Source organism: Lepisosteus oculatus, chromosome 11 (assembly GCF_040954835.1).
Source record: "Lepisosteus oculatus isolate fLepOcu1 chromosome 11, fLepOcu1.hap2, whole genome shotgun sequence".
Lineage (NCBI taxonomy): Eukaryota > Metazoa > Chordata > Actinopteri > Semionotiformes > Lepisosteidae > Lepisosteus > Lepisosteus oculatus.
In genome coordinates this window covers 32,627,640-32,651,303 of record NC_090706.1, presented here as the reverse complement: position 1 = coordinate 32,651,303, position 23,664 = coordinate 32,627,640, and the positions used below count along the sequence as shown (strand labels likewise).

At 37.4% G+C, this 23,664-nt stretch overlaps 1 protein-coding gene and 1 long non-coding RNA gene across 2 annotated transcripts; one reads left to right on the top strand and one right to left on the bottom strand.

Moving 5' to 3' along the window:
* The first annotated feature begins 1,742 nt into the window (after positions 1-1,742).
* On the top strand, positions 1,743-3,768 carry LOC107077674 (uncharacterized). Its single transcript, XR_011191170.1, has 3 exons — positions 1,743-1,896; positions 3,081-3,286; positions 3,628-3,768. It is a non-coding gene; the product is annotated as an uncharacterized lncRNA (long non-coding RNA).
* Positions 3,769-4,848: 1,080 nt separating this feature from the next.
* Positions 4,849-19,131, bottom strand: LOC102697883 (UDP-glucose 6-dehydrogenase-like). Its single transcript, XM_006631890.3, has 12 exons — positions 18,924-19,131; positions 14,017-14,194; positions 13,587-13,688; positions 13,047-13,247; positions 12,402-12,599; positions 11,403-11,550; positions 10,540-10,634; positions 9,730-9,860; positions 8,301-8,440; positions 7,734-7,825; positions 7,506-7,616; positions 4,849-6,770 (listed from the first exon to the last, which is right to left on the bottom strand). Exons 2-12 carry the CDS (start codon positions 14,182-14,184, stop codon positions 6,666-6,668), a joined length of 1,491 nt encoding a protein of 496 aa, XP_006631953.2. The 5' UTR covers positions 14,185-14,194; positions 18,924-19,131; the 3' UTR covers positions 4,849-6,665.
* Between the last annotated feature and the right edge of the window lie 4,533 nt (positions 19,132-23,664).

The window sequence follows — 23,664 nt, the reverse complement described above, 5'->3', positions numbered from 1 at the left end:
GGAAACGCATGTGAGAAATTATACATTATCATTACTCAGAACTTAAGATGTAATAGATAAGGTTCTGAGGTTTAAACTGACATCGTCAGAGCCAAGTGATTTTCGAACTTAACAGATGTTTCTGCTGTAGATATATTGGGTTGTTTGTATTCACAACTGTAAAGCAATATATGTAGCCTTTTTATTTTAAGATTTGTTTTCTAAGATTTCAATGTATTTTTTATCTTGTTAGGAATTACATTTTATTTATATGCTAATGTGAAAACAGTATATCAGGTTCGGTTTTTGTTCATTTTCTGTGGTAAGACTCATCTGAGAGTATTCGCGAACTGTCAGGTATTACAGATTAGTATATGAAAATAGGCCCTGTGAACTCTTTATATCTCAAGTAAGTTATTAAAACTTTAAAACTAGTTGGCTGTGAAGCAAAAAGATGGGATTGAGTCTGCTAGTAATGGCTTGCTTTTATTTACTCTGAACAGCAGATGGCAATATATTGTGCTATGTGGGCAAAATGGCACATTCTTACATTCTTTAATGGTATTTTTATTCAGGATTACTAAAACACAATTGAGAGCAGCACAGTGACAGAGGTTAATGCTGACCCCTTTCACTTCTTAATTTAGGTTTTCTGTGTGAAGTGTGTACATCTGCCCCCTACTCCCAGTATATATGACAGATTGTCGAAGTGCTCATTTTATCTCATCTTCCAGAGTCATACTGGATAATTGGAATCTGTAAATTGTTTGTGTTCATGTGTTTCCATGTGACAGAAAGGCATTCCACTCAAGATACAATCCTGCTTCATATGATTGCATGGATTAATCATGATTTGTCTTTCCTATACCAATACATGATGTATAAATTTTAAGGATTTCAACATGTGCAAGACTTCGAAGTCTTACTGAGAAACAGATACATTGATATATTAATATAGAACGTAAAAAAATTACAGTTGGTGATTTGTCTTCTCACAGGGCACATGCTAGTGTCCCAGATAAGATGTGCACAGACAATGTAGACACAGCAGAAAACAGGGCAGTGCTGAAGAAAAAGGTAAAGCTTCCAGGCTAATTCTCAACTCCGATCCATTTTACAAGAAAAGAGATGTGAAATAATTTGTTGACTGGACCAACAAAAACAAATGCAAGTAACATTTGTAACAACCTACATGAAGACCTTCAAGTAGGGAGCTGCATCAGCATGTGTAGGCTGCAAAGGAACAAGTAACAGGTTTATTCCATGCTGAAAAGAGAAGAAAAGAAACACAACGTTTCGGCCGTGGAGCCTTCTTCAGGTAAAGAAGGGTCGAAGGAGGCTCCACCGCCGAAACGTTGTGCTTCTTTTCTTCTCTTTCAGCATGGAATAAACCTTTACTTGTTTTTTCATATGAAGACTTGATAATAGACATGAAAATAAGAGTAATATTACATCACCTCATTCAGTCGCCCAGAGTCAGTTTCCTTTCTTCATTGTTGGACACAGTAACACTGCAACATGGGTGTAAATACTCTTGCCTTCATGTATTTACCTTTTTTTCATGAGATGAAAATGTGGTATTCTTTGTACAGCATAACCTTTTGTGCTTCACATGTACAAAACTACATGCTGTGTTTATAGACAGGCTTCAGTCGTTTGTAATGCAGAAGTGGTCCCATGTGGACAGACTGTGCTAAGAACACCCTCTTGTTTGTGAATTTAGGGGCCTCAGTGACTCGGCTGCCTCGCGGTGTCTAAGAGGCTTTGGTACATTGGAGGATGCACTGGTGGGGCTCTGCCAGCATCTCCAGTGGAGGCAGGACCTTGGGGTGGAATTAATCACTGCAGAGAGTCCAGAAATCATCTCCCTGTAGAACACAGGGAAAGCCCTGATACTGGAAGACAGAGACAACCAAGGTAGGCCGGTAGCTTCCTCACCATTTTGATTTAATCTTATCAGAGCTTCTGTGGTATATAAAATATTTACTATTTTACAACACAACTGAACACTGTTGGAACCCAGTCTCTCTAATTTCTCTAATATCTCCAAAGTGTACAGAGACTTAGCATATTAAGTCTGTTAATTATCTTGTGTACACCAGACTGCGAGTGGGCAGTGGGTTTGGTTATAAAAACCTGAGCTGTGTGATATTGCTTTATGTAGCATGACAGCTCAAGAACTATTCCATCTGTCATGGTTAGGGACAAGACAGCTCTGTAATCGTATTAAAACCCTGAAGGCAGTTAAGCTCATGTCCAAGAAGTTAATTGCATTTTCCTGCTACAGCACTACTAAGCTGTAGTGGCACATGGGGAAGAATTTGTAACTTTGTAGAACAAACTCGAGCTCTGGGTAATTCAGGAGTAGATGTGCACACACTTTACTGTTGAATAACTTCCACTGCAAGGGGAATTTATTTGTGGGGTTTAAATCTGGTGCAAAGAATTGATGTAAAAGGCAGCAGTACATGTATGAGTAATATGAATACTTAGATTGAATTTTAAATTATATTTTCAAAACTTGTATCTGTCCTAAAATATGTTTTTTTTTTTAATTATGAGAACACTGTACTAAATTAGTGTCTCATTGTACTGCCTCCCACAGGCCAATTATACTCATTGCAGTCAGCCTCTGTAATAACTAAGATGTGACCCAGGACAGTCTTACGAGGTTCATTGTATACTTGCTGGTAGGTTGTTTATTTGAGTATTGTAAGGCAGGCTAAAGAAAATTCTGAAAAGAGTATATGTACTTAACATGTAACTTATATTATACAAGATGCTGCATGTTTTTAGAAGAGAAAGGGACACATTTTCCATTAAAATGGGAATACAGTACTGGAATAAAGTTAGATTTTGACCCTGTTAAAGAAGATTTCTAAGAGGCTTCCAGCTGCTTTTAGAAGCAAAGGACAAATAGAGTCATTTTTTGACAGTTTTGTAAAGATTAACATGTCATTTTCTATTACGGTACAATTGCAACTGGTTACACTAACCAGTGTGCAATAGAAAAAACAAGTTTTTTTCCCAATCCAGACTAGAACATTGTAACAAAAAAGTATATACAAAACTAAGGAGTATGAACTTTCTTGTTTTTGCAGGAGATGGCAGGAGAGAGGTGTGATGAGGAAGTCTGTGACACCCTTTGCATCATTTTTTATATGAAAGACTTCTCAGTTAACTGCCTGGAGTACTGTCTCATTAAGAGCATGATCTGGCTCCTATCCCACTACTACCCAGAAAGACTAGGGGTTTGGCTGTTTGTTAACCTGCCGTTCAGCAGCTGTTGGCCAATTATCTGTAAATGGTAGGTACTCAAAGGGAATATGAGGAAAGAAAATAATTACTACCATTAAGTCCCTAATGGCAAGCATAGATCAGCTGTCAGCTACATTGAACATTCTTTAACATATTTAAATAATACCCTCTGCAGATGTCATTACCTAAGAATGTATTTTCTTGAGTCTCGTATTTGATAACTGGACCAAAACCGTCTTGTCATTAAATTAAAAAATATCTTTAAAATATGAAACCTCCCCAAATGAAAATTGAAAGAATAATTTCTGTCTCCATTTTGAGAGATTGCTATGTCTGAAAGTCGATGGTAGTACACAGATTGCTCTTCTGACATACAAAACGATCCTTTAGGCTTGATGAGAGGACAGCCAAGAACATAGTTTTCGTCATCTGAGGAAGAACTCAAGCAGCATGTGCTTCTTACTGCACTCCCTTGGAACCTCCTTCCCTAATCCTGAAACATGACGAGAGAGCAGCTCATCTCTCTCGGTTTGTAAAGGTGTTACTACTGTCGATTTTACAGATTCATTAAAACTGTAAGTACTGACATCTTTGTCTCAATCTTTGCAGTGACTTATGTTTCTACACTGAGTCTCTTGAATGAACAGATTTTTTTGTTAATTTGCATATATTATTTAATCGTATGTTCAAACCATTAGTGCCATAGATTATTACTTATTGGTTATTATAACTCATATAATTCTGATTAGTTCAGAACAAATTGTACTGTAGTGTAAAAAAACTGACAAAATAAATGCAGTAAATCTTAATGATAGGCAGTAAACTCTCTCTACAACATAATACAAAGTTTATTAAAGTCTATTTAGTTTAATGTTCATAAACATAAAATATTATTTGCTCATATTCCAACAGAATATTCTTTTAACTACAGTACAAGAGAGACCATACATTCTCCTTCTGTTCATGTGGGTTTTCAGTGGTTGCTCACGTTTCTTCCTGACAGACATTCTGAACCAGTTAATTGGTTTCCCCTACCTGTCTTGTCTGTGAGTGAGCTTGTTTGTGCACTAGGCTGGAGACTGGCACAACATCCAGGATGTAGTCCTGCACTATTAGGTTCCTTGAGATACTCCAGACTAAGCAGCTTTCTTACAATGGATGGGCAGGTGAATAGTTTAAAAGTATGAACATGTTAATTAAAAAAAATGGTGATATGCGTATGGGAAACAAGTAGATACATACAGTATGTATTTTGCCCATTGCTTGCCAGGATAAACTCCTGCCCCCATGTGATGGATGGATATACATCAAACAAGTAGGTTTGGAGATATTTTGATGGGCTTTATTCAGAAAGTAAAAGCTGAATATAATGGTTTGAAAGTTGTCCTGTAGTTCCTCCTAGATTATGATGTTTGGCATTATAGTAGATTGAGGTCAATTGTGGGGATGTTCTCTGGTTTCCACTGGTCAGGCACACTTGGTTTCCAACATATTCTACACATTTCTACAGAGAAAAATACTTTGCAAACAAAACAGTAATACATTTCACTTAACCAATTTCACTTAAGTAAAATGCCCACAGAAAATCAAGAAAGGATTGTAGATGATTCATTTTAGAGGTTTTTAGCATGATTTATTAATTTTCTGCATTCAATAGAATGGGCAGCATAGTGACACGGTAATTAGCATTGCTGCCTTTCAGTGCTGGGGCCCTGGGTTCGATTCCAGACCTGGGGTGCTATCTGTGTGGAGTTTACATGATCTCTCTATGTTCACGTGGGTTTCTTCCAGGTGCCCCGTTTCCTGTTATAGTCCAAAGACATACTGGTAGGTTGACTGGCCTGGTGTGTGTGTACGTGTCTGTGTCTGTGTCTGTCTGCCTTCCGATGGCATCCTGGACTGGCATCCTGTCCAGGGTGTATCCTGCCTTGCACCTGTTGCTTGCAGGGACAGACTATGGCTCCCCCTACACCCCTGAATTGGAAGAAGCTGTCAGAAAATGCATGGATGAATAATTCATAAGTGCAATCAAAACACGCTGGTGATTTGGTACAACGGGGACTCAAAAAACAAAGCAAAAGGGAAAACACATAAATATCCCATATTCGGCTACTTTCAGTGTAGTTGCATAATAGTTATACTAACCAGAAAAAGTACACTGCTAAAGCAATAAGACTTCATTTTTAATTATGTTGTTCATCCACAACAGTGCACCAAGGAGCTCACACAGCAAAATAAGTTTAAAACATTTGAATTGAGACAGGTCTGCAGAAAATAACTAATGAATATTTAACTTTTCCAATACGGCAGTTTGGACACTGACCAGGTTCCATCTATGTCCCCAGCCTGTTTGCATAAAATATGGCCTACTCCATCCTTAAAATGATAGACTTGAAGACGGTTCCCGATTAGACAGCTTCAGCTATATATCTAAATCATCTTTAAGACCAAATATTATGTTATATAGACTTTTCAAGTGGATCTCTTAATATTATAATTATAATATGTGGTTTCTGAAAAAAAAATACAGGTTGTCTTTCTTCCAGATTACTCTATAATTGTTTTAAATTAGGCAATGGCTTAAAAAAAACCCTTCAAAAAACACAATTCCTTTACAAAACACATGTAAAAATAGCATATATCTTTTTATTATACATTCTCTACAAGTTCCATCACAGCTTTCTGAAAAATATGTGTAATAATATTGCAAATGGTATTTTTTTATCATGGAAACATGCTTTCACCTGCTTCAACAAGCGTGAAGGCAATACATTTTCAGAAATGTATGGATTGGCATTGTGAAGTGCATAAATGAGTATTGGAAACTATAGCTTTCATCACCTTTTAACGCCTCTCGATATATATAGCGAGCAGTTTTAAAGGGGCAGGTTCAGAACTGCTCCAAATCTTAATTACAAATCTTACGTTTGTAGTTTCCTCCATCCTTTGTGACCCAATACACTGATTAAACCTAAGAAGTACCTTCATGAGAGGAAATGCTGATAAAATACAGTTATTTACATGGAAATAACAGTATTTTTAAGTAAACATTACACTAGCTTGCAGAAGAAACATAAAAGGAGTTCAGTGTTAAACTGGAAGTAGTTCTCCCTACACAAACACCATACATACAGATCATGGAATGTTTTAAACTGAATTTAAAAAATAATGGGGATAGTTACAACACCCCCTCATATGAGAAAGAAGATAAATAAAACCTACTTGACGACAAAAACTGGAAACTTCTCAAGAAGAACCTTTATCTAATAGATAATTGCAGTATAGAAGCTAGCGTAGTACAGTATAAAATTAAGTTAAATATTCAGAATAAAAATAAAAAAGCAATATAATACTGTAAATATGGTTTCAGTAAAAATAAAATGAAGTTACCCTCACTGTAGCAACTGTCTATCCTGAAACCAAAACACTCAGAGTTTGATTTTTTTGGACGGAGGAGCCTGATCAGCTTTTGAGACATCATTACTGGCTGTGAATGGAATTCTTTGGCTCACTCTCTTGCCAATTGTCTCCACCTATAAAACCAAGACAAACAGAGAAGCAATTATAAGGCTATTTATGACGTAATTAAACGTTATACTCACAGTACAAAAGGAAAACAGATTTACCATTCTTTCCAATAGGAAAAGTATTTTGTATCATATCAAGATGTGTTTATGTTGTGACAAAAAATGATTAACATATTGCTTAATGTGACATTTGACAGATTAGATACAAATTGAGCTTTTTACAGTAAATTGTACTACCGATTTCCTCAGCTGACCCAAGTATACTTCTGAATTTTGTAAATGAACACTCAGTTTTATTTTTTGGATTGCACAGTGTTTTTATTTTAAAAAATCTGCCCTAGAGGAATGTATGATGTAGGTTGCCTCGGAAACCATTTTCATTCAAGCAACCAGGAAGCCCAAAATAAACAGATTTTTTTAAAGATATTCATCTCTTCAAAGATACACTGGTTTCTTCCAAAATGTAGCTTCTTCCAAAAACAACAAAGCGCTACCTTCTTTTTTAATAAAATATGAGACTACCAAAATACACAAGCACACATATCTTTCATTGTGAGCTATTTAAATTTAAATGTTAACCATCCTCAATATATGATTCCACAAGAATAAAGAAACAATCCTTAAAAGAGGTATTAACCTTTTTTTCCTGTGTAGAATGTACAACATACTGTATGTAACACTTTGTGGGATAAATTATTCGGATGCATTTGTGATAATTGCATGAAAGAGGACCCAAATTACCTGGAACCCTATGTGCTGTAACTGGTCATGCAAACTGTCCAGGATTCTTCTGCCATCAAAGATGAAGGCGGGCTTCAGCATCGCCTTGTATATTCTTTCATAGTCCAGCTCCTGTAATAGATAAAACACCTTTAGACCTCAAGGGAACCTTAGATATCTGCAATATTTAGGACTGACATGAGCAATACAGTTCTGGCCTCGACTGAAGTCTGGACTCATGTTTCTTACCCTGAACATGTCCCACTCTGTGCAAATCACAATGGCATGAGCATTCTCACAGGCCTCATAGGGGTCGCTGGAAATTGTGACCAGGCGAGACACTGAAGTGCAACAGAGCAAGAACAAATTATGAAGCAGAAACAGTTTAAAAGTCCTACATATGGGCTTCTCCAATGGCAACGTGTTCAGCAAACAGGTTCTAAGCCCCTTAAATGGAAACTAAAGGATAATTTTGAAGAAAAAAAAATGTAATTAAAGCACATATGGTAACCATATGTAAAAATCTATGCCTTACTGGCACATTAAAAAAAAAGAAACGTCAACAGCTGTCTTGCAGATTGTACTTAAAAACAGAACATCTAAATGTTTGACATAGAGTAAATTAGGGTTTATAAATGGCTTCCTGTTGAAACAATGACTAAGCATTATCCAGGTTAAGGGAAAATTACGACAAGTCTATTATGTAAATTGTAAAAGCATTGCAGGTCCTTATATTCACACCAAGGTTTTGAAAAATACTTGTTGGAAGAAGTAGGGTACTTTGTTTCCAATACTAAGGAGCAACACAAGATGTACCTCTATTTGGGTCATCATCTGAGGCGGTGGGTTGAGACAGGTCCTGAATTATCTGCTCTTTCTTTACTTTGGGGTCATAAATATGCAGACGAGCCCCTTCATCCATCAGGTAACGACTGATATAGATACTGGACGATTCTCTGCAAAAATAAGACAGGGATGTAACTATACATATATAAATAACTTTTTAGGGTGAAATATTATCTTCTCCTCCTTTCATTTTGAAACTGCAGTGATAAACAAGTCTGATCCAGTTGGATCTGCAGGTTCTTCTAAACTTGAACTTGAACTTTATTGCCATATGTAACCGGTACTGGTACAATGGAATTCTTACTTACAGAAGTCTCTCGATTGTAAAACAAGTGTAAAAAACAAAACAAAGTGCAAACAGTGCATCAAGACAATGTACAAACAAACAATAGACAATGTGCAAGTAAACATGTAGACAGTTTGAATGTAACTTTCATCCTTCTTGCTGCCACGTGGACATTGGACTGACCCTCACCCTTTTCCCGGTGGGTGATGAGCCCACAGGTCTTCTCTGTATACCCATTTCAGGATGAGCCTGGCCATGTTATGGGGGTGGCCCAGCCACCAGACACATGCCCACAAACTCCACCCCACCGCTTGGCTGCAGGGATGGTAGATCCCAGTATTTCTGATTTGAATAAGGTTGTCACAGTCATCTTCTCAACTGTCATGAGGTTTCTGGGGTGGATCGTTTTTGTCTGGTACCTCATACCAGGTATGATGAGGTTACCCTTCATCAAGGGAGACCTTGCCAGGATCAGAAGGCTCTAGATGGCGTGGGTTTGGGGTTGATCAGAATACATGAGACCCTCCACTACTACAAGACATTGATCTTCAGAAGGAAGAAGCAGCAGTAGTGAGGTTTCTTCACACCGCTGATGGGCTTACTCTGCGACAAGGTGAAAAGCTTGGCCAGCAAAGCCTTTTGTTAAGGGTGCTATGCTGCTAGATCAAGAGACGCAAATTCGGGAGATCTGAGCACCTGATGAGAAGAATGATTATCGGCAACACTTGTGCAATGAGCGGACACATCAGGGATGACTCAGGACATATTAGAGGGACAAATAACTAGTTTATAAGATGGCCTGTAAATACCCCAAGTCCTGAAATGTTGCACAGTAAAAAGATTTTTGGTCCTCCCCACATAATGCTGCTGTTACCCTTAACAGGACTGAATGAACATGGGTGGACAGACTAAAACTGTTTTGTGTCAATGAATTTGACATTTTTAAGGTCTTAAAAATTTATGAACTCAAGATCCCTATAATCCCTACTGGACTGCAAGCAACAAGAATCCATGTTTTTTCCCCCTGTTTTAATCACGTAGAACCCTCACAGCTGAAAAAGTTAAGAGGTCAACTTTCCATTTCAGCTTTTGAGCAACATTATTTCTATGTACCTCGTGTCTCCCGTGTTCTTCTTGAAGGCAAACCCAAGGAGAGCAATCTTTTTGTCAGTTACAGTGTTGAAGAGACAACCAATGATCCTGGAGGAGAACCGCTGACGTTGGTAGTCATTGATTTCTATGACCTGTGAAATTTCAGGGCACATGTAAACGGTTTTGCATTGAAAGACTGATTGATTTGAACTGAGCAAAAAGATTGTACAAAAAACCTGACATTAAAAGAAAGGTTATGCAAATAAAGGCACAAAAGGGATGTGTAGATTGACAGCAGAATTATCACCTTGCAGTCAGAACTCAGAATCAGTTGGGACATATGACCTTTAACAAACATTAGGTGAGTGAATGGCACTTTTCCCTTAGAACTACAATTTCAATACCACTGTCCAATGTGAAAGGGGACACTGTCTTGTGGTCCTTTCGATAAGGTGTTATGAAGACCCCATGGCACTGTGCATAAGAGTACAAGCATTCACTCTGGTGTCCTGGCTCAATTCCGCTTTGCTCAATTTGGCCTACCTAAATTTTATTAAATTCAATTGGAAGTAATTTCTCACTTCTCTTCCTGATCTACTAATGTAATGGGGCTGCTGGCACAAAATGCCTACTACACATCACTGAAGTAGGGGCAGCAAATGAATGATGTTTCTTAGTACATATGTAAAGTAATTTGCAGCCCATTGGGATAAACAGTGCTATATGTTGTTGTTATTACTATTATAGATATGGAAGCCAGATTACATTATGTAATTGCAAGCAAATAATAAGGAACACATTTTGCACAACACATTTAAAAGACCACCCTACCTGCTGCCAGTATCTTGCAACTTCAGGCAAGTTGAGAGCCTCACAGAGGTAAACGAGGTTAAGAACATCTTTCTGGAAGCAACTACCACCAAAACCTGGAATAATTAAAACTCAGCTTAATTAACACTTCAGTGGATAATACAACAAGCTTTCAATGTTGCTACACAATATTTACTCTTCAAAAACATATGGGACTCCAGCATGGAGAAAAAGGAAAGGCAAGCACACTCTCTTATGAGAGCAATTACTCTTTCCTGACAAGCTACAAGCTCTACAGCTGACTGGAGGACTGGCACACCTCCTCCTGATATTACTCCAAACCACAAGTTTTCCCGATATTAATTTCAATTTTAAACGTAAACACCTGAGTTATTCTCCTTTGACTACAATAATTAAGCAATAAGTAAAACAATTTTCCAATTTTTTTAAATCTTATTGACCAAACCTCCTGCATTCTGTCTGGTTTTAAAAAGTTTACATTTGTTTAAATTTCATTAAAGTACAAGCAGCACATTTCTTAGTACCTTGATTACTGTATCAAACACATTACCAGAAAAAATTCTCCTCTTATATTTTGCTCATTAAGTACATATTTGTCAGAAATCTCCATAATAAGCAGCCAGGGATTTTATAAAGAGCTTCTGCTAAGCAACCACTGCACTGCTGACTGTCAGCTCTTAAAAACCTGCTGATCCAGCAAAAGCATAGAAAATGTGAACAGACTGATAATGGCAGTGACTAAAACAATAAGATGCCATTACTGGCATATTTCCCTCAGCAGTCTGAACAGGAGACAAAACACTGTCTTCCTTGAGCTTTCCTTGTCCTTCCCTACTCTGAATCCACCCATCCTGCCACCTCACCCACGCTGGCCTTCAGAAATCTGCTCCCGATCCTCTGGTCTGTGCCAATCGCATGCGCCACCTCTTCTACGTCTGCCCCCGTCACTTCGCAGAGCGCGCTGATGGAGTTTATACTGCTGATCCTCTGGGCCAGGAAGGCATTGGCAGCCTGCAGAGGAAAGAGTCAATGCAGAGCAGTGTGCCAGAATTACTCTTCCATTCTTTCGTGATCGAATTAGTGCCCTCCAGTTGTTGTTTTTTTTTAAAAAGTGCAGTTTTCAAACCAGCTCTATTCTGGAAATGAAGTGGTGTTTGAGGTCATCCCTGAATCGGGATTAAAACTGACAGCAACAAGCAGCAAACACTTTCATTAGTGAATTGATACAGCCTGTAAATAAATGACAACTAAAAAACGTTAATGGAGTAAGGTACTCTTGTCCCCAAGCAAATGCACGAATACTGAACAAAGAAATTATTGATAGCCTAACGGCAAAAATAAATCCATCAGAAACACCTGCTCAATGACTGGGTACAAAAATTCTAAGACACTCTGAAACAGTAGTTCTTGAGGTCTATATTGACAATCAAAGATATGGCTTATTAGTAACACCCATGATTCAATAGTAAAAGGCAGATAAAAATCTGTAAACATTCAGCAGGAGTAAAGGAAGACTACAAAATAGAAAACAAAGAAAGACCACCAAATAAGAAATAAAGCTCATGCTTACATTTATTCATTTTTGTAAAACAGAGGCAATCTGAAGCCTGTAATTGATAACTTCAGCTGACTGGACTCCTACAGTCAGTGAATGAAACCACAGACCACACAAATGTTATTTGGAATTTCCCTTTAGTAGACGTTTAGTATCAAGTCACCACCAGGTGGTTGAATTTTCTAGAACGCATGAATGTGTAAAGTACTTCGAGTGGGGAGCTGCAAAACCTTTCAGTGTATATTATTGCTTTCAGACAGTAATGTTGGAACTTCTATCTGAAGAAAGGGAAATTTAGGTTATGTACCAGTTTAGAAAGCTCAGAGGACCATGTGTTGGTGGTGATGATTTTGTTCTTGGGTACCCAGTGCTCATAGATGTTGCGGAGAGCCTCAATTGCCCTTTGCCCCTCGGGAGTCTCGTCCCCACCAATGAGAACTCGATCAGGATTTTTTAGGTCAGAAATAGCGGTGCCTTCAGCAAGGAACTCTGGATTGGAGAGGACCTACAGCAAAGTGAATTAAAACATATTCTTTCAGGGAACTAATAATAAGAAACTAAAGCTACTGAAATAAAGTACACGATGGCCTTCATTACAAAATAAGATTCAGGAGTACAATAACACTTTCTAAAATGCAATGTTTTAGAAAAATAATACATCTTGAAATGCAATTATACTAAATACATTGGTAACACAGAGTATTGCTACAGCAGCCCTTTTACACCATACCAATGCTGCTTAATAAGGTTAATCTACAGGATGGGCCATCATCTTTACTATAAATGTAGCTGCTTCATGATGTGCCATATATAGTAGAATTTCAAAATGTCTTTATGTATACAATTTTCTTAACTTTTACATATTCATAATTCCTTATTAAGCACTGACCAGTCCCTGTGACTATAATCATGACAACATACTTGTTAAGAAAAAATGCCTATGTTGTGATACCTGAAAGCTGAGATTAGATTTAGTGTTGGCATTAAATATCCTCCGAATGCTCTCTGCGGCACGGACAGGAACTGTGCTCTTCTCCACCACAATCTTGCAACCACTGGACACATCTGCTATCCGCCGTGCACAAGCCTCGATGTACTTCAAGTCAGCAGCTCGCCCTTTTCCGATGCCGAACGTCTTTGTGGGCGTATTGACCTGAAAACGGAATCCAAAATAATCGTTTCTAAAGCGTTCTCATCTTCATCTTCCTGTCTCGATGGTTGTGCTCCATACTGTTTAACATTCTTTCAATTCTATTATTTGTACTTGTCCTGACGCCCTCAGATCATTCAGAATCAATACACAGATGAGCCCCATTTGTAAAGCATGACACAGAAATCTTTTAAACATAGTTAATTATTTTTGCCCATTTTTTTAGTTGATAGAAGCTTTGCTTTCAACTTTAGGGTGAACCTCCTTTAAAGAAGTCTAAGAAAGACATCCAATACAGTGAGTGGAAAGGAAGCAGTGAGTGAACACAGATATCTTTCTTACTGATATGAATACTAGGTCTGCATCTTTAATGGCACTGTTGATATCGGTGGAGAAGAAAAGATTGACCCCTCGGCATGAATCCACCACTTCCTGGAGACCAGGCTGAAAGGAAACCCAAAGAAACAATAATATCATCTCTGCAATACTGTTGATAGCCATTTCTATTCTTAGAAAACTGACAAACACCTAGCCAATGTTTGGCCAATATAAGAACATTGGATATTTCAACTTGTTAGGTTTGACACCTAAATTACACATTTAAAGTACATTATATTAAGAAAATCCTAGTAGGCGGTAGCAACAGAAAACTAAAGGTAAAAATATATTTCTTTGCATCAAGTAAAAGCAAACCTCAACACACGAACACCTCTGTATAATCAAATTATTGACATCAATTTAGGAATCTCCTTAATGATGTCTGTGTTGTTACCTCAAAAATAGGAAGACTGTCTGAATTCCAAGCTTTAATCCTTTCCTCATTCACATCTACCACTGTGACTTTGATCTCAGGGCACATCTGAGCAATGACACTGCAGGTGGGTCCACCGACGTAACCAGCCCCAATACAACAGATCCTCTTGACCTGAACCATCTTCATTCACCCCTTGCTGAAAGGCAAATGGAAGGGTAAGGATCAAGTGAGATTGAAAGGTTCAAACTTTGAACAAACAGTCTTTTATGAAGCACAAAGATTCTTGGCTGTGGGCACTATAGTACTACACTTTATACATACATGTTGAATCTCAAGTAATTTACTGTAGCTATTTAATGAGTGTGTGCATCTTTTGATTTGATTATTACTAGCCAGTAAAAGTGCAGATTACAGCCAGAAACTTGCTTATCCCGTTGTGGAATGTACTGGACAATATTCAAATTAACCTAAGTATTAGTTTCACAATGTTCCTCTGATTTTAGGGCTATAGCAGTAATTAGGGAGACTACCAAGATTACCTGTTATTTTCTTGACTCCATGCAATGTAGTGTTTATGATTTGGAGGTGTGACATTAGACCATTCAAATCAAAAGACAGGTACAACCAAGATGAAAACATAAAACTTAAATAAAAACCTTAGCCATATACAAAATCCCAGTTAACCCCAAATAACAGAATATCAGAAACTTTAAGTAATGATATGATTAACAGTGGTCATATTATTGCCACAGTAAATACAGTAAAATGAATAATAAACTATATCTTGGCTCAACAAGAAACTGAATATTTATATTCTATTATCAATTCTAAGTCTGAATATATTCCATCATAAAATAAATTCTATATTTGGCCACAGATTACTTTACACAATTTACTTATTTTCTGTGTACTTAGGTATTTTGCAGTCTAAAAGGAAATCAATTCTGTACAATTCATATACCTTTGTAACAAAACCCTAGTAAGTCTATCTTTAATTAGCTCCCTTCTACATCTCTCATTCATCTTATTAGGCAAGTTACAGCAAATAGGATATTTTGACTACTTAGTAGAATGGATATACAGCATATATTAATTTTTGAAATAATGAGGAAAAACAAGTAGATCAAATCATTTGTGCTTCTTTCCCACAGCAGAGACTGTATAAATTGGATACATGTCAGGAGTGTAGAACTGGTATCTATAAAACAAGCACATTTTCTAATTTTATCCAATGGATTTTTGTGTACTAGCTTCAAATAAAAACATAAAACATGACCCACAACCCTCCTTTCAAACTTTTCAGATTACTTTTCTCTACCTTTCTCCCTCTGTTAGTAAAAAAATACAATTAATATAAATACAATTAATGCTTCAGACTAGAGTAATCCCTATTTCGCCAGGGATAACCAACATCTCCCAAAATATATTGCTTTGATTTCTGGAGCTGCTCCTCTGTGCATTCTTTCTGGGAGTTTAACACTGGCACCCTGTATCCGACTCCTAACTTACTCAGACTGGTCCAGACTCTACACATTCCACAGGCCTGCTCAATCCAAGAGAGCCAAAAAGTAATCAAGAAGTCTACAATTGCATCATTATTCCAGCACCATGAAACACAACAGCTAAACCACAAAAAAATATTCAAAACTATTAGTGTAATTTTTCAAGACAGTAGCTTGCTGCACTATCAAACTCAAAGGCTCCTTTGTACTCTGTTGGGGGGTATTTACAATACACTGTTGTGTATTATTATTAGTTGCAAGCGTAAGAACAAATAAAATCACAGATTTTTTTAAACTATGCTCTTAGTAAAGTAATAAGGACATAGCATCTTTGCTTTATTTAATAAAATAATACTGAAATCATGGTATTTACATGTTCAGCAGACAATGCACAAGAAATAGATTTTGCAGAAGTAAAATTCTGATAAATAAAGAGAAGTATAATTGATAGTCATTTGTAGCTGGTGTGGGGAAAATGATTATTGTGGTTTTTTTAATGTTGTTGAATAGATCAAAACCCCCGAAGCCTTAAGATGTTCTGTTCAGTCCAGGTGTTTTCACAGACTGTTAAGAGGTAGTGAGGGAATTCTAATAGCACTCGCTGAGCATGTAGACATGTTTCAACTTGCATACAACAGTAGCAGAACAATCTTCAACTTTAAGACCTGAACCATATTGCCATCTTTATTTGCTTAGTATCATTTAATAAAAAATAAAGTTCAGTATTTGTACTGTATATTGTACTGCATAGTGGCTTAAAAAAAGCTTTAAAAAAGGCAGAAATGTTTTTTCAAGAGTAACCAGAAAAAATACTGAATACTGCTAAGTATTTAAGCAAATCTTCACAACGGTAAGAAAACAGTAAGGGCGGAGCGGTGGCTCTGTGGTTAAGGATCTGTGCCTGTAACTGGGAGGTTGCTGGTTCAAATCCTGTGGCCGGCAGAGGAATCCTACTCTGTTGGGCCCCTGAGCAAGGCCCTTAACCCCAACTGTGCCAGGGGTGCTGTACAATAGCTGACCCTGTGTTCTGACCCCAAGCTTCTCTCCCTTTCTGTGTGTCTCATGGAGAAAAGCTGGGGTATGTGAAAAGACAAATTCCTAATGCAAGAAATTGTATAGGGCTAATAAAGAAACATTATCATTAAAATGAGACACACTGGCAAGTGGAAAGAACAAACTACAGAAAAAGGAAAGTCATTAGGTTGACATTTTAATGATAGCACTTCATTGTTCCCTACAACCTTATCAGGCTGTATCCTGAAAGACTGTATAGGAATGGTTTCCACATCATTACTAAGTACTCTACATGTCCTACATCCTTTGTGTTAATAAGGGCCTCCTGTCCTCAATACTGAAACTGACTGTAACTTAATTTCTCTTTGTGCCATCTTGTTCAGGTACCTGTGAGAAGTCAGTAGTGTTACAAGTAGGTTTCACAATGATCAGTGGGAAGAGCCCACTTCAATCTCTGTGGAACACTCAGACAGAAGTGACAAGGACTCACCACTAAAGGCTCTGTTTAAATTTTAAAAGATTAAGAACCATATTTGTTTTTAGGTGTATCTAGGTTTTTTACGAGACATGTGTCTCACAGTGTTAGTGGCCACACATTATCTGCAGGCTTCTTATATTTTGATTTGTCACAACGCCATCTCTTCCATGCTGGGTCCCCAAAGGCTGTAATGGCTTGTCTGCGTGGACTTCCGTCTGCAGTAAGTAGTCGAGTATTACATTACATTACATATACTTCCCATCCCAATGAACTGCTAGATTTAGCAGCAGTACCAAGGGTGAGGTTGGAATTGCTCATCTTCCCCATATACCATGTGAATTTACCAAAATAAAAAACAACCTGAACAATATAGTTTACAGTACATCTCACACAAGGCATCTATGGACAATTACAGCCATAGGTTGCTTTTATAAAACGAATAACCCATTAATAAGCCTATGTCTCCCCTTTAAAAATAGTACTGAAATGTGTTTTCTGTACAATACTTCTCTAAGTTTTCATTTCTACATCTGATCTTGCAAAAAAGTGAGGGGTACATCTGAGACATGGGTGCTATATGGGATATATCACAAGATAATAAAGCCATAGAACTGATTACAGATCTTCCCAAATGTATCACAGCACAGAATAAAGACAAAGTAAGAAATCCCACACAAATGTGACGCATACTGAGAGATCTTTTAGGAGTCTAAAATTAAAATCCCACTCTTAGTCACTGGGTTAAAAACTCACCCGCCTTAGACATCAATTATCCTACTCATGTAAATCGACAGAACTAAGTAACGACAACATTAATTCATGCTTTCTAAAAACTTAACATAGACGTATCATTATATTTAGATCTTAATTCATGTCTTTAATTTTGTGTTAAATTTTAGCGAGGCATTTTTCAGGAGGCGGGGAAAACTCAAGAGGTTACGAGCTGCAAAATTAACTCTTTTAAATACCTAGCATAGCCATACCCGGCTTTACGGTGTTCTCAGAACTTATTACTGTAAATGATCGAAGTGCCAAAAAAAGGTATTTATTAAATTAATGTCTTTATTTAAAAACAAAAACAAATGAAGAGATTATGATTAGTTTGATCATGGATCATCTTAAATCTGTTAACTTCATGCAAGAAAACACCCAGAGAAAGACGCGTACCCACAAGCTACTTATGAAATGCTTTAAATTAAAGAAAAAAATGAGCTGCTTGTTTAATAACCTGCTGTGAGTATCTACTGAGTCCTAATAAATGCTACGTTTTTATAGAGGATGTTGGAGTACTTAAAAAGAAGTCGGACTTCGCGTTTCTGCATTTCTTACCCAAGTGGCAACGAAAAGACTAAATACCCCTGCAAACCAAATAGAAAGTCGCAGCGATCCCTAACATCCAATCAGACCTTGAGGGGACGGGATTTAAGGTAGTAATACGAGACAAGTTTCTACTGAATGAAAAACCACTACTGCCAACTGGACACTTCGGACTGACCCTTCGATTAAGATGAGAAAAAAGAGTGCCGTGCGTTTTTTTAAAATAAAGATCACTGCGGTTTGCTGACATTAATACAAGTAATGGGCAGTGCTGGCAAAATAGTTAGAGGAAATTGCAGGCATTCCGTTAAAAAAACCGGCTCTGTGGTTGTTCCAGTTCTATTCTTCAAAAAGTAGCGAAGAGACAAAAAGTACACTGCATCTCTTTCGGCGATGTCCAATATTACTACTGTAATAACAAGACAAATATTACAACCGTTAACACAGAAAGCACAGTTAAAAAAAAAAGCCTCGGCACCAATTGCTTCTCTATAAAAAGGCTGGGTCCACGAAAATAAATACTCCGATTCCATCTCAGAAGTCAAAGCTATGTGTTGATTTACTTTATAATCAGACGAATTCAAATCCGAACGTGTTTAAAAAAGAATAATTACCTTCTCCTTACTGTAAGCTGCTCACAGTCCTCGGAAGATTTAAGGTAGCTCAGGGCAGTTCTCCCTTTTCTACACGCCTGCAGCAGCAGGGGTAGGGGTGGGATCTTGACATCACTTCCTCAATGGTCCCTGCGTAAGGACTGGGTTGGTCGTCTCTTAAATTTAAGGGTTTATGCGAAGAGAGTTATGTTTCTTCTGTTGCTTTTTTACAAACATAAATAGAAAAGGCATCGTGCTTTTCTAACGTTTGTTATATCTCAATCAGTGTTGTTGACGTTCAAATCTAAAACAATCTGCACGGCGTATTCAATTCTTTTTCACAGCTCCTGAAATTCACTGCATTGATTTAAATTCTTTAAATGGCTCTTACCTATAAATACAACAGGACACTTCTATGCGCCTTCTTTAATATTTATATTTTTAAACTGCGCTGCCTGCCCTGTTAGGTGTAATTCGCCAGCAAAACTGCACTGTCGGCAGCTCCTATGAAAGCATCTTCACTATATTTTACTTTTTTATTTTGCGTGTTATTGAATGTTTTTCTGTTGTATTTCTTAGTTTTTACCTTTACCTTTACCGTCTGTATTCGATAAGCTGTGTTGTATTTTCAGCTTTATTTCACAAGAGTATTTGTTCCTCTGCCAGTTCCTTGGTTCAAGAAACAAATACAAATAGTGAATATTCAAAGTACATTACGTTGAAATAAGAGTTTATTAAATATAAGTTTCTGGTCTATGTAAGGCACCATTGCAAAGCTCATCAAAATTCAGACAAATCCAACATTTTTATCCACAACATTTCCTTTTCAGGTTATCGGATGTCTAAGAAAACCAAGCCAAGTTCTTGACTTTTTTAGAGTCAAATTTTGAATAAAACAACTTGGTTTTACAGTTGATTTCCCTGATTTTCAACAACATTCCTGTTACCACAAATTTTCCACTCAGGGGAATGAAATGTCCAACAAAAGCAATGGTACCTCAATCTCCCCCTTTACAAACGTGTATTTGCAGAGTTATGGTTAGTTGTGTTGGGTCAATGAGTTGCATGCATGTGTGAAATGCCTGCTTCCTCATCCATCCAAACAACTCGGAGATAAAGGCTGCACTTCAGTCCGAATCCTTTGGACTCAGTTTTTTGTCCAAGTTATCATCTGTCATGCCTACAGTGTGTGTGTGAGACTTTCAGCTCTGCTGCTCACCAACATAAGTTTTGTGTGCAGAAGAGTTGGGCAGGGAGGATTATCCTTATGAGTTGGCTGAAGTGTGCCAAAAACATAACCAGGAAACTAGGAGTGGCAATCAGATCACTCCTTTGACTAAGCCTTTGCAATTAAAATGTGTGTTTTTTTTGTAAAGTTATGTAGTCTTTTGACCATGTAATGTTCTTTTGAACACAAAACAACTCATTTTAAAAATGAGCTGTTACAAATATCATTAGTACTAAAGAGAAATCAATGGTTATAAAAATGTCACATCTCATACTCCATTTTCCCTGAAGGACCAGTGTTGGCTTGATTTCGATTCGGTGCCAATACTTTGACACTTTTTTTTAACACATGATAATGTGTATTGTTGTACTTGCAAAACAAATGCAGCCGAAGACTCGATAATGGTGTGTTCAAAGATTGGAATTCTAAGTTAGTACAATTAGATCCCCTATTCCATTATTTGGCCACTTCAGAATGAATCTTAAATCAGTTTTATTGTGAAGAAAAAAAAGAAGACTCTATACATGTGCTGTCTGTATTTTTCAGATCAGATTTTGAAGTTTGTTTTCCTTCCTAAGGGGAAATCTTGCTCACAGGGAGGTGGGGAATGAGTTAACCTTTTATTTGTTGACAGGACATGCGTGTCTCAGGTTACAATGACCCTTGTGACTGACCGTCTGGGTTTCTTTTTTGCCATTTCAGATTGACCACCTCAGAGATTATTTCTTTGAGAAAACAACAATTTATGAGAAGTGGAATCTCATTACAGGGACAGGCAGAGTTCCTTTCTTGCTTCAAGCCTCTCTCTTTTTGCCCTGTTGTCACAGCGGCTTTGTATCTGTGTGTCTTGCAAGGTTGTGGTGTGGCCCACACAGCTGGGAAGGGTGAGGGGGAGATGGAGACAGGGGGAGAGGTAGGGGAGGATCAATAGGGAAGTCAGACAGATGAAAAGAGGTTTAGATGGAAGGGGATGGGTGCTAATATAAACACCTTTAAACTTGCATGTGAAAGCTGCTGTTCTGACACTTTAAACAACAAAGATTGTATCTGCATCCTCCCCTGACTGTACTGTTATTTGTTGTTTTGGATTTTAAGTATGAAGTAAAACATTTTAGCACCCCAAGACTTGTTTTATCTCAAACTCTACAGAGAGGCAAGCACTTTTTATTTTGTCTGACTGGAGATGAGCTTTGAGATCACAGCAGTCCTCATTTTATCTGAAAAAAAAAATCCAATAATAAGCAACTGGAGTCCCTGATTCTTCATCTGACATTCCTCTGTTACTTTGACAAATATTCTAAATGCCCAAAAGCTCTGACATAATTTTTAAGAAATGAAATTTATTAAATTCAACGCAAAATGAGACATCCTCAGCTGTTTGAACACAGGTTGGACATATCAACCAGTTTTGTAATGAATAATATAAAGTGCCCTCCATAGGTATTGAGACAAGGAAGTCACAATTGCTGTTTTTGCTGTATATTCTGATTCAGTTCTGAGGTGAAAAGATTAATATGATGCAAAAGTATTAATGTCACCTTTTATTTCTGGGAATTTCTGTGCTTATATGTCATATCATTTTAGAATAATAGCACCTTTTGTGTTCAATTTCCTAATTTCAGGTGTATTTGGACAATTAGCTGCCAGGTTTTGTGTACTGGTCAGGTTTTTCCTGTTTCAGTGATTGTGCTTACATAATAGCTGTGAATGTGTAGTGTTGGATTTAGCCTTTGCTCTTCCCTTTCATGTCTGCCCTTGGAGTCAGTAGGCCTAAACCAACAGGAAGATGGAGAACTGTGTACGAAAGAAAAACAAGCAGTTTGGCTGCTGAAAGAAAATAAGAATTCAATCAGAACCATTACACAGAAACTAGGCCTAGCAAAATCAACCATTTTGAATATCCTGTAAAGGAAAGAAGCCGCTGGTGTACTTAGCAATCAGCAAAGACCAGGTCAACCGAGAAAAACAAATGCAGTTGATGAAAGAAAACTGATCAGATCTGTGAAACAAAATCACTAAAACAACTGTCACTGAAATCACAAAACAACCTCCACAGTGCGGGGTTGAAGGTATCACAATCTACTGCTCACAGAGGACCCTGACAGCAAATTATAAAGGCTACACTGTGAAATACAAACCTCTCAACAGCACCAGTAAAAGAATGTCCAGATTACAATTTGCTAAAAAGTACAAAGATGAGCCAGTAGAGATCTGGAAAAATGTGTTATGGATAGATGAGACAATGATAAACCTCTACCAAAGTGATGGCAAGGATAGAGACTGGAGAAAGGAAGAAATTACAGATGTCATTCATGGTGGAGGTAGTGTCTTTGCTTGGCCACACATGACCACCTTTGGAACCAGCTTAGTCAGCTTTACTGATGATGTAACTAATGATTGTAGCTGCAAAATGACTTCCAAAGTGCACAGGATCATCTTGACTACCTATGCACACAAAATGTCTCCAGATTCACTGGCCAGTGCTTCATCATGTCAGGGAAGGAAGTAGAAAGTCTTAGACTGGCTAATTCAATCTCCTTATTTAAATCCAGTCGAGTGTCAATTTCACTTGCTGAAAAAGGAGACTGAAATCAGAAATTCCCCAAAACAAACAGCAACTAAAAATGGCTTCAACAAAGATTTAGCCTAGCATCTCAAAAGAACAAACCAAGTGTTTGGTGATGTCAATGGGTCACAGGTGTGAGGCAGTTATACTACTTTTATTCTAAGTTTAAACTTTAAGTAAGTATAAGCTTTATACGACTTTAATTTACTTTAAGTTAATTTGTCCCAAGATTTGTCCCACCTGAAAAGGGGGAATGGAACACAAAAATAGTGGTATTATTCTCAAGCTTAAATTCTGTGCATAAATACTCAGAAATAAAAGGTGATATTCTGTAATTATGACATGTTTGTCTTTTCATCTCAGATCCGATTTGCAATTTGGCAAATGTTGACTTTATTGTCCCAATACTTGTGGAGGGCACTGAACATATGAAAGATTAGTTGGCATGAATGTGTACTCAGAAAACACAAAGCTTAATATATTCTGACAGCCATTAGAGTCTTTCATGTGGTCTTGTTCACTTTGTTCAAGTAAGTGACCTTATCATCTTTCAGACATGATTGCCTTTGCTGTGGTTTTCACAAATCACAGGAGGTTAGCAATTGCCTTATGGAAACATCTCATTCCTCTACTTCTTAAACCGGTCAATATTTGCATGATATTTTACCCCTCCTCCCCATTGCTTTTTCTCCCACCCTGTTGTCTTTTTTTCCAAACTCAGTATGTAACTGACTTCATCTAATCAAGCCTTTAAAACAGAAAATTACAATTTTCTCTGGGCTGGATAATGATCTTTTTGTTTGGTTGTGATTGTGATATGAAGGAAACTATACAAACTCTTAATGATAATGATGAAGGTTGTAGAATAAATAGCAAAAGAAGAAAATAGTCCACACATGGTTAACATGAACACTGCTAATTGTATTATTCATTTTAGCAGTATGTAATGAGTACGTATTCTGGTGAAA

Excerpts from the sequence above, each read along its gene's own strand:
- LOC102697883 (XM_006631890.3), bottom strand. The coding sequence starts at position 14,184 with ATGAAGATGGTTCAGGTCAAGAGGATCTGTTGTATTGGGGCTGGTTAC. Across the intron at positions 13,248-13,586 it reads CAGACCTAGTATTCATATCA|GTCAATACGCCCACAAAGAC; the intron begins GTAAGAAAGATA and ends TTCCGTTTTCAG. Across the intron at positions 12,600-13,046 it reads AATCTAATCTCAGCTTTCAG|GTCCTCTCCAATCCAGAGTT; the intron begins GTATCACAACAT and ends ACTTTGCTGTAG.